An 11,312-nucleotide genomic window follows, 5' to 3' on the forward strand; every position below is an offset into this window, starting at 1 on the left:
CATGACTCAGGGAAAAGGAGGAGGGAGCAGAAACAGAACCTTAGAATGAGGGTTCTACCTCACAGCACCAAATGCACTGATCCTGTGTTTCTGAATTAATTGCAGTAAATAAGGAGATCATCACACTGGGTAAAACTCAAGTGAAGGAGATGAGTATCAAGCCCAGGCAGAGCAGAGGAGCCCCAGTGCAGGAGCCAGTCCTCCCAGTGCAACCTTTAAAGTACATTAGGGCTAAAACCTCCTTCATGGTGGTGTTGCTGTTTATTTCCTTCCATATCAGCTCTGAATTTGGCTTATTGTCACCAGTAAAGAGTCCAGAATAGGGGACATCCTGGGTTGAAACATTACTGTGGCATACAATGCCTCCTCCTCATTTGAAAGTAGAGATATAACTCTGTATGTCATTAACTAAGACAATAATAAATTAATCCAATAGCCAAGTAATAGTGCTGTAATGCTTTCATGTATGAATTGCAATGTGAATACTGAACTTTTCATTTCATGGTTGAAAAATACATGAGTTGACCCAAATATTAATTTCTGTATTTCAATCATTTACATATTATGGGTCAATAATCATTTCTTTCACAAATGACTTTTCAAATGAAAAGCAGTATATTGTAATGGTCTATCATATTTACAAACATCCCATTGTTTTCCTAACTTAGTATTTAAAATATACTGGACAAGATATTGTTTGCTAAATACAATACAAAACTGGGTCATGTAAAATTCAGATACTATTTTCTTTTAGTCTTATCCATAATTTATAATATTCATAAACAATGGAGTGGCAGGCCTCTGCCCCTGGCAGGCCCACGTCTCCACTTTGGAATGGGCATAGTTTTCCAGCAACAGTTTAGGAGACCTGACACCTCTTCCTGCTCTTTCCTGACCTTAAAAATCTCACCCCTTTGAGCAGCAATCCCTCTGAAGACCCAGCACTGTCAGAAGAATTAATGGTGGGGGTTTTGAGAAGTTTAATACTTCTCAAGATTTCTTTACAGCATGCAATGACATACAACAAAATGCCCAGAATGCCTTTTTTCAATTACTTTGCAAAGCTAAAATAGTATAAATAATCCTGGGTTTTGCTTACTGGTCTTGAACTTAGTCCATCATTTTGGGCTGTTCATTGTTTCATCATATTCTACCCCTTTATTAGCCAACATATCCCACAGAAACCTTTTGTCTTAGAGTAAATGTGTTCAAGTGTTCAAGTACTGAATTAATCAGGGACTAGTGCAACATATATATGCTGCCCAGCAAGATGAATTTACACATCTGCCTTTTCCCCTAATTATAATTCCAGAGGTTGAATGTCAACAGCATATGGGTATATCCTCAAAGAGGCATGCAAACACACATACAGGCACACACACTGTACATTAATCTCTCTTGGCTTATCTGTTGCTGTCTTTAATTTGTATACTTCAAAATTGAGTGGTGAGGTCATTTATTAGACTGTTTCTGTGAATTTTATGTAGTGATAAGAAAGCAGTAACATGCAATTTGTTTTTATAGGACTCACTTTTGTAAGTATGATCTAATGTTTTCTTCCTTTAGCTGAACAGTGAGGAAGAGGTGATTTCAGAGCTAACTAAGAGTTAACTGGCTACGTTTCAACTGTCACCATTGTCTTAAATCTACATAGAGAGTGGAGAGAGCCAGAGAGGTATAAGTACAGCAGGACGCTGGGAAAAAATGTTTGTAAGTAGAAATTTCTCCTCATAGCAAATTTTTCCAGTTTATCTTGATTTTTTCTTTGCCTATTTTTTAAACACAACGTGTGATGGAGACGATTGTTATTATCCAAAGGACCTGACTTGCTGGCTCACTGCATCTCTGTTTATGAAATGCCATAACAAAAGTGAGCTCACGCTTGTGTGCTTCCAATGCGTGATGTTCCTGTGTGCCAGATGGGCACTTTCATGACTGTATGAGCGTGGATTATTTCATTTCCTACATCTGGGACTCCAAATGGCTGCACAGAATGCCACAGGAGAGAGGAACAGATCTTCAGCTGGGGAAACCTACCTTCACAGGGGAACCAGCTACATCAGAGGGGATGAGGCAGAAAAGCCCCAACTGATATCTGAAAGTTCACATAAATCAGGGCCATAAGGGAAACCTTTAGAACCAGGAACAAGACAAAAATAAACAATAACTAATGTTGGATGTCAGCTGTGCAGAGGGGGGAGGGAAAATAAACCATAAGCAGTTTCTTGTCTGGCCACAGAAGATGTGTTTGGAATGCTGTTTTGTATTTCAGCTCAGAAACTCTGCTGTGACCTTCAGACATTGCTGGGTATTACAAGTTCTGCAGATAGCCAGAGAGAAATATTCCAAGGAGAGGTAGCATATACTCTGCCATACTAGTTAATGTTGTGTGTGTAGTGCTCACAGCCCATCCCAAACTGTGACAAGGCAGCCTTGTTAAAACAGTGTGGAATCCTACAGTAATGCTTGTCAGGAATGCTAGTTAGTCATAATGTTGTTGCAGGATTTGGGATAATTAGTTGTTTGTTTGTAGCATAAGAGTGCTTTCTTTTCTTTTTTTTTTTTTAACTCAAAACAACGAGAGCAGATCCTCAGTATAGTGAGGGTCTGGCTCACTACACTTTTGCAGAGTATGTTGCATTTCAGAGCTAGCAAACAGGAGGAGATGGTGAGAAGAATTAGCTGTAGCAGAAAAAAATATAGTTAAGTCAGTGACTTTCTTAAGATGAAAGAGAGCAAACCCCCAAAAGAGAGCAAATGAAAAAAGTCATGAACAAAAAGAAAGAGCTTGTGACAAAAAGTAAGAAAAATAAACAGCAGTTGATTTAACTATTTTGCATAAGATATTTACAAACCACAGCATATTACTGTTTGCTTTATGCATTTTCACATCCTGCTCAGTTTAAAGCAGTAATTTTCTGCAAGGACAACAGAGGGAAAAAAAATGCTTTACACTGCTTATATTAATTACATTTTTTCATTACCCGTCATGTTTTCTACAGGCTTGTGTATTATTACTGTAAAATGTAATGAAACAGAAAAAGAAAAAAAGAATGGACTTCTGGGAAATTTTCCAATTCTTGAAATGCAATGTTAATTGAGTGCTATTTTTAGGTCATCACAGATAGAACTGAACCCATTGCCATCAGAGCACAGAATGGGAACAGCCCAGGTGCAGCACAACACAAACTGGGTGAGGGAATCAGTTTCTACTAATGGAGAAAAGGAGAGAAACTAACTTGTCAGAGGGGTGGGTTTGGGGCAGTTTCTATTTCTTGATGTAAAGTTCTCAAAGCAGAAATGAAAGGGAAGGGTGCAGAGCTGGCAGGGTTCCAGGACCCACCATGCCCAACCATGGTCACTCCTGAAGGAGATCCTCTGACTCCTGAATCAGGAGGGCAGAGCAAATGAGAAGCCCTGTCTGGTTTTGTGGCTGACTTTCAGCTCTGGGAGGGAGGGCACTCTGAAAACCAACATGAAATAAAGTCTCCCAAAATGTATCAGAAATCCCTTTAATTTATAGATCTCTTAAAAGGCTGCCAAAAAATCAATTATTTTAATTTGTATATAGTGCAGCCATGGACTGATTCAAGTTCTTTTGAAGTATTTTTAAACCGTCATTGCACAAAGGCATCCTCTTTCCCATATGCAAAAAAAAAAAAAAAAAGAACTGAAAATCAGAATTTCTCACGATCACTTTGATTGGAAGAATAGTGCAATTCACATGGGATTCTGCAAGCAAATCTGAGTCCCCTCACTCAGTCTATTAACTGGGTACCTTTACTGTCAGTCCCAAGAATCAGTGTAGCTCTACTGCCCCCTTTATTACCTGCCTCTTCTCCCAAAGAGTGTAGGGAAACTGAGCCCATAACAGGGGAAATAGTTACTGGCACTTGGGAGTGGTTGGAGATTCCCTTTGGAACAGAAATGGAAAATCATCAGTGTGCACCTACCAAGGCCAAAATCACAGAATCACAGAGTCTGCTGGGTTGAAAGGATCCTGACTCTGCACACAACATTCCCAAGAGTCACATTCTTGTTGCAAATCAAGAAAGAAATCCTGCTCCTTCTGACTCTGCTTGTCCTGCCTCCAGCTGTGGTGCCAGCATTTGGACTTCATTTAGTCAAGCCAAGTGGCCCCAGCCTGTTGCCAGCCTCACCATGGGCCTTAGCTCATTATTGGCTTGTCAGCACTAATACTTCATCAAGACCAATCTCAAACCTGGCAGCTACCCCTACATTTGTATCTCACCATGACAGACCCCTTTTTACATTTAGATTAGAGTTATTCCTCTTTGCTAGGAAATTGATCTGGATCCACAGCCCTCTGATTGGGAGTCACAATATTTTTCCATAAAGGACCCAGTTTTGTTCTTTCAGAATGATTTGTTTTTCCTTAGCACCCAAAGTTGTTCTTATAGGCTGCAGTCCAAAAATAGCAGGGCTCCTTTGCAGGCCAGAGCAGGTAAACTTTTTTTGTAGCGGGATGACAGGAGCAAGTGTTGAAGAGTATAGAGGGAGCAAAGGGAGCCATGAAACCACAAAGTCTCCTGAAGCATGGGCAGCCTGACCCACGCCAGCTGGATCCCACTACAGCACCCCTAGGGAATGGCTCCTGTGTGAGCCAGCCCCTTCACTGCTCCAGCTGCTGAGGAAAGGGCAATAAATTTGTTAATTCCAAGTAAACTCATTGCATAACTCAGGAATCCAGTATTCCAATGACAATTCAGACTTGAGATAATGTCTTAAGAGACAAGCAGTCACTGGTTTCCATGGGAATTTTGCCATATCTTTCACCAGTGCTAGGATTTAATCTATGGGAGTTTTCATTTTTTTCAACTTGATTAGCTGGCATCTGTCCTCTACTGAAAGACAACACAGAGCACCTAAAGAATTATGGTAATAAGCTGGTCAAGGAGACTTTGCAGGATGGACCTGAGGAGGCTGCAGTCATTTGACTGGATCAATAGGTGGGATTTTATCAGAGAGAAGGGGTTCAAATATCATTCAGAAAATTTCACTTCAATGTGTTCATTTTCTGTTTCAGCTGTGTTGGGAATGGCCTGTAGATTCAAACTGTGACTCAGAGCAGGAGAAATGAGGAGCCATTAATGCTTACTAAAAAATGCTGTTCCAGGCCATAGCCCTAACATAAATGAATTTGGCATGTTCAGAGTGGACCATCACTTCCATGATTAAATCAATGGATATAAATTCAGCTTTGGTCAGATGAGGCCTCAAGCTTGCAGACCATGCATCAAATGTTTATTATTGCTGTTATTATTCGTGCTTTCAAAGACTTCAGTTGTCTTGATCCAAGGAAACAGTAGACAACAGTGCTTAAATATGTTTCAGGCTCTGGGTTTTTTTCCAAAACCCTTGTACTTTCAACTGCCAATGACAACATGGATCCTAGAAGCTTTAAAAATCAGAAGTAGGTACTGATCTGTGTTCAGGGGAGCTCATATATCTGTGGAAATCTGCCTCTAATTTATCCAGCAGCCCTGTCATTCTGGGTCACATTAGGGACTGTGACCACTTCACCTGGCGCTACTCTGCAAACTCTGCTCCTTTGCAGGGCTGTGGGTAAAACAGGAAGAAAGATGTATTAGGGTTCTCAACTAAGAGTAAGATGCCATAAACAATGGTGTGTTAGCCAGGATGTTAGAAGAGGCCATTTTATACATCAGATGCAGAACTCAATTAGCTGGGGTAATTACAGTTTCTGATTTAAAGGTTTTTGCAGTTTATGAAGCTTCCCACCCTTCTTCTCAGCCTCTGTGTTGTCCCTGCTGAGGATCTGCAGTGCTGCAGGTGAAGCCCATCTAGACAGCATGGCCTGCATGCACAGGCTGGAAGGCTTTGGCTGCTGCAGTATTGGCACCCAACTCACATCACAGCCAGGATGACTCAGATGCTAAACTGGCTGTCCATGCTCACACATGAGCCTTTGAAAAGAAAATGTATGTGGACGAGCTCCTGAATACTTTTGTAGATGTGCCAGCACATGACCTGTGTGGTCCCCTTGCAGTCCTACTTAGACTAAATTTGTGAGTAGGCAGTGTTCTCACCCAAGAGGATGGACATTTGTCATCTAATTGATTAAATCTGTGTTATCCAAGAGGGTGTTCCCAGCCAAACGGTGAAATGCTTCTAAAGCATTCCAAAACAAATCCCAGAATGACCTGTGCTGCACCCACACAGAGCTGCTCTGACCCTGCACTCCTGCCAGTCTGGGAAGTAATGTGGGCTTCAGAGCAATCAGTTCTGGGCATCAGGGATTTTGTAATAACAGAAAAAGGTGGCTAACTCTCCACTCCCTTTTCCTGGTTGTATGGTGTGAAATGCTGCTGAAGCCAGTGGAGTTGCACTGCTATAAAACCAGATACAACAGAGCAGGTAAATATCTTGATATATCTAATATTGATAAAGTTCATAATGTCAATGCCAACAGAGTCCAGAGCAGGACTGGCCTCTTGGATTTGCCTCAGTAGATTGCACCTTAGCACTGTTATTTTCATCAGGTTTTTGTTACTTTGTCATCTTCCTGGGTATCATCAGAATAATATCATCATCTCCCAATTCCTCAAACCCAAGCATATCCCTCTAAGTTTTGGGGTTGGGATAAAGAGTACCATGCTTAAATTATATCCTTTGAAATGGGGCACTTTGCACAAAAGGCCTACCAAGTTCCCATTAGAAGAGTTAGTTGAAGACTGGAGGACTGGAAACACTGGCTGCAGCTAATTTCTTTTTTTCTATTTGTTAACCCACTTTGTCCAAACACTGTAAACATTTGGTGCATTTAGTTCTAAATATGTCAAGTTCTCCTTTAGATAAAAAATTTCAAAAACCTAAAATCATCTCTTAAGATCAAATTCATTGCTGAGCTCAAAATTACTCTTCTCTACACAAATAAACCACACACACATACTTGTGTGCTTTGTCTGCACTCAGGAATTGTCCTGGGATAGCACTGTGCTGTCTGTGGAGCCCTGCTAAAAAGCCTGACTTTCTGATAATGAGAGAGAACTGCAAATATTAACACGTCATTGTGGGCAGTGGGAAGCAAGAATGATTATCCCAGAATATAACAAATCTAAAAATAAATTGCCTTCATTTTCACCTATTGCACACTGATGGGGGTAAAACAACTTTAATTAGTGTAACAGGACAATAGCAATGGAATTGGCTTGGTCACAAGATTTTTGCAGGATGACACTGATGGTATTACTATCCAACTTCAAAGATTTGGAAAGATGTGGCTGCTAACACTGGAGAATAGAAACCTGTTTTTCATCAACTAGGCTGGCCTGACAAATTAAGTCTGTGGAGTCATTAGATTAAGATAAGAGCTTATCTCCTAGACTGACATTTATTCAGAGGTTTTTATGCTGCTCAGCTAGTAATTAGTGCAGTTGAATTTTTAACACTGTTTTGTCCAGTCATTTGACAAATTTGAAATATATACAGTTTTGACTTTTAAAAATAGAATACAATATTATTAGCCTGGAAGTGTTGTAAGAAGGGTTGAGATGATGCTAAAAATCTTCAAGGAGGTCAGAAGTGCTTCTGCTGTTGACTCATTTCCATACACAGAGTAAGAGGCTCCATAAACTAAATTTTTTAGGCACTAAGCAGCAGATATCTGTAGCAAATCTGTAATTTCTTTCATGCCCTTCCATTTTGTAATTCTGCTGCTTTAGAGGGGCAGGAATATGGTGCAGGCTGTGGTCCTGCTCATTAATGCTTGTCTGCTTCCTTCAGCACTCAGGTTAGGATTTCATGTGGGGGCAGTTTCAAAAGGAATCTTCTCTCATATGGCTGATTTCATGGGATAAGATTTATTTTTCCTGTCCTAATTTTCTCATAATAACAGATGGATTGTTCCACAGTAAACCAATGCATTACTTTTGGACACATGTTTTTAAATTGCTTTAGACTAACAAGTATCACTTTTTTTAAACAGTTCATTTTGAGTAACTGAAGATCAGGATTGGATTAATAATTAGTGATTAAATGGATGATTATTTGTTTATGAGCTTTGACAGATTTGTTACAGCTACATCCTGTTACAGCATTTGTTTTGTCCAAAGTGCAGCCATCTCAGCATCTATGGTTGTTACCTTTAGGAAAACACAGACTAGAGGAGTTCATGGTAGTAAATTGTGGTTCATCCAACTGCTTTAGTTCTGTGATTACTGGCTTTCACAAAAACAACAACAGAAAAGACCACTGCTTTACATTTTAAACCGTACTGCCAAGACCCCTGAACTCTGTGGGCTCAGTGCCAGGGCCATCAGCTGCAGAGGGTGACACATTGTCACTCACCTGCACTCCTGAGCTGGAAGCAGCAGTGGTAGAGTAGGACACAGGCTCTCAGGCTGACTGGGACCAGGATCTGCATGCTGGTTTTCCATGTCCCTTTCTGTGGGTTTTCATGGCATTTATATAACCCCAAAGCATGAGAGGAGTTTTAGCATCTCATAAGTGCAACAGGTTTTCTATGGTTGGAATGCCACGAATGGGAAGTAAGGCATGAGTCAGGGGGTTATTTCAGATCTTTGTACAGCCAGGAATGAAACCCTGCTGCTCTCTGCTTTCTGAGCCAAACCCTTGACCTAGACCTGCCCTGAGACCTGTTTCAATGCAGATGGTTTCAGCCCTCTGTGTCTGCTAAGGCCCTTGATACTTTCCATTGGATATCTGAAACCCTATATATTTTGTGTATGTTTTATATAATGTGTAAAATTCAAGCTGTGTGGCAATCTCTGCCATTGGACATCACACCATGCCTGGTCTGTAGGTGAGATCTCAGCTTGTGGTCAGGAGTGCCTAGAGGTAGAGATGGACACAATATTTTTGCCTATAAAATTGCTCGTAAATGGAAAGAAATTTGCATCAAGCTGAACCACTTGCATCAATCCCCCAAAAGCTTGAAGTACTGTTTTGCTCTCTAAATTTTAGCTGTTAATGCTGCCTTTGCTGTCAACCAGGTCAAAAATCCTGCATAATTCCCCATATATATCTCACTTCCCAGCAGAGAGAAATGAAACCCCTTCCTGGACCTTGGATGATCATGAGGGAAAATCCCAATTTCTGAAGCCTCTAGGGAGGAACATGGCCTCAACAGAGGGAGCAGGAGGTATTTAAATTCAAGCTTCCCAGGATTTGTGGCAGCAGCATCCCTATTTTCCAATATTGTTTTACTTTCTTGTGTTGTGCAGTGCTATGTTCTGCATTGCTGCAGAAGCTGGATGGTGTCAGCACTACCCTGGCAAGCTTCATCTGTTGAGCCTTTAGACTAAAGGGGAAAAGTTGCCATCACCCAGACACACCAACAGAACCAAAGAAAGACTTAACCTCTGGGACAAACCGCAGCTATGTGAAACTATCAACATCCCCTTTTGATGGGCTGGAGATTACGGCACAGAGGTGTCTTGATGTTGTCTGTCACAGCTGTCTATCAACAGTGCTGGCTCATGGGGCAGTTCTGTGGCCCCACAGCCTTTTCAGACCTACCCTGCTGCCACCGTCCTCCTGTAGTTCCATGAGACACAGCACTGACTTGCCCTTTTGCCTTTGGCCAACAATTTAAAGAGGATTGCTGCTTGATGGTGCACGTAAATAAATTAATAGTCTTTGTTCTGGCCAAAGTGTCTTGAGTCTGAGACCTTCACTGGCCCCACACAGAAAGCCAAGGATTGACAGAAGCACTAGCAAAAGAGAAGTCCAAACAGGTCAAGGGAAGGGGCATTACAGACTAATAAAACCTGTTACTACACGGAGAACTTTGCTCAGCTTCTGATGCCAGAAAAGACAGCCTAGACTGGCAGCTAAATCTCCCTGAAAACAGCAGAAATCAAGGTTAGACCAACATATTTATCGCAGGTTACTTAGTAAATATGGAAATACTGTAAAAAGAGAATTGGAGATTTTACAGAAGGAAGGTGTCATTGAATGGCAATAACAGTACAACCATGCTTTACTCTGCCCTCCATTTTTCAGTGTCCCGTATTCAGGTTGATGGTTGCTCTTCAGCATTTGGCCAAGGTCAGACAGACGAGAGAGAATTTTTTCTGAAGTTTCTAGTGTTCCTAATCAATTTTTAAAATTATGATAAAGGGCAATAACTTTTTTTAACTAGCAAATACATTTTTACTGTCACCAGAAAATGGTGCCTGTGAACTTGGATGTTACTCTGATTTTTTGTGATTGCTTTTGGCTTCTAAGTTTGGTACAAGGGGTAGTCATGTCATGGAAAAAAATATGCTTGCCCTTTTAAAATTCCTTAGGCTGAAATTTATACATGGTAAATGTTTCACAATATAGCAAGTTATGCAGGAGGTTCCACGCAAACATCCTTTACTCTCAGAAATTAAGGGGAGGACTCAGTAGCACAAGTACATGGTAGAGCCATCCAATTGTTTGTGTTTTCCCCGGGAATTCAACACTTTTCACAGATAACTACACTTTGCAGTTCCATAACACAAATGCTGTGGCCCCACAGGACAACCACAAAGGTAGGGTTAACACCTCTAGTTCTAGTTTATAGGTACTTAGCACTAACAAAATGCAAGCTCAAGGCATACTGTGAGGAACATCTACACTTAGAGAAGTCTTTCTGGAAAACCAATGGAAATTATTTGCTCCAATTTTAGTGGTAAGTCAAAGAGGTCAGTGATCAATGCAGCTGTTGGGTTGGTGGGTTCCCTTGCACCATGTTAAAGTCCCTCTGCAATAGCCCAGCCTCTCCCCAGTTTGTTTTTCTGTTGTATGTTATTCATTAAACCCTTTGCTGTGACATGCCATTGCCAGTGTGCCAAATCCTGACCAAATCATATCCTCTGTTCTTCTGTTGCAGATTTGTGAGATAATCTATTATAGATTAATCATTTCAGTCCTATGGTGCAATGTCAAAAATAAATTTGGGTTATGAAGCTGGAGGGGAGCCACTTGGGGGTCGTGTGTTCTCACTGACACTCCTTATTTGACTTTGAAAACACCGTCATGACGAGATTTTTGAAGCTGATTGTTACCCCATGGAATCCAAATCACAAGGTAAAAAATGCTGTGGAGTAAGTTTTCATCTTCACAAATATCAGCCCAATGTTGAACTGTAAATGATTTTCAAGCTATTGCCTTCCCTCTCCTCACAACATGAAACATATCTGGGCTGATCCATTACATCTCTTTAGAATGTAAGATGGAAGAAAAATAAACAGAATAAAATAAAAGCCAACCCCTTTTAAGGACTGAATATCTGGTGGAGGTGGAGGTATCCAACACAGAAAAATAATACAGGCCAGGAA

General features: G+C 40.8%; 1 protein-coding gene across 1 annotated transcript in view; it reads left to right on the plus strand.

The window, feature by feature from the left end:
* LOC129123892 (uncharacterized) overlaps nt 1–11,312 on the plus strand; it is a 478,567-nt gene that overhangs the window by 459,252 nt on the left and 8,003 nt on the right. The window contains exons 9-10 of the mRNA XM_077182273.1: nt 1,567–10,663; nt 10,865–11,061. Coding sequence (XP_077038388.1) covers nt 1,567–1,570 — 4 coding nt within the window. The 3' untranslated portion in view covers nt 1,571–10,663; nt 10,865–11,061. The remainder of the gene's footprint in view (nt 1–1,566; nt 10,664–10,864; nt 11,062–11,312) is intronic.

Source organism: Agelaius phoeniceus, chromosome 8, assembly GCF_051311805.1.
Source record: "Agelaius phoeniceus isolate bAgePho1 chromosome 8, bAgePho1.hap1, whole genome shotgun sequence".
NCBI lineage: Eukaryota > Metazoa > Chordata > Aves > Passeriformes > Icteridae > Agelaius > Agelaius phoeniceus.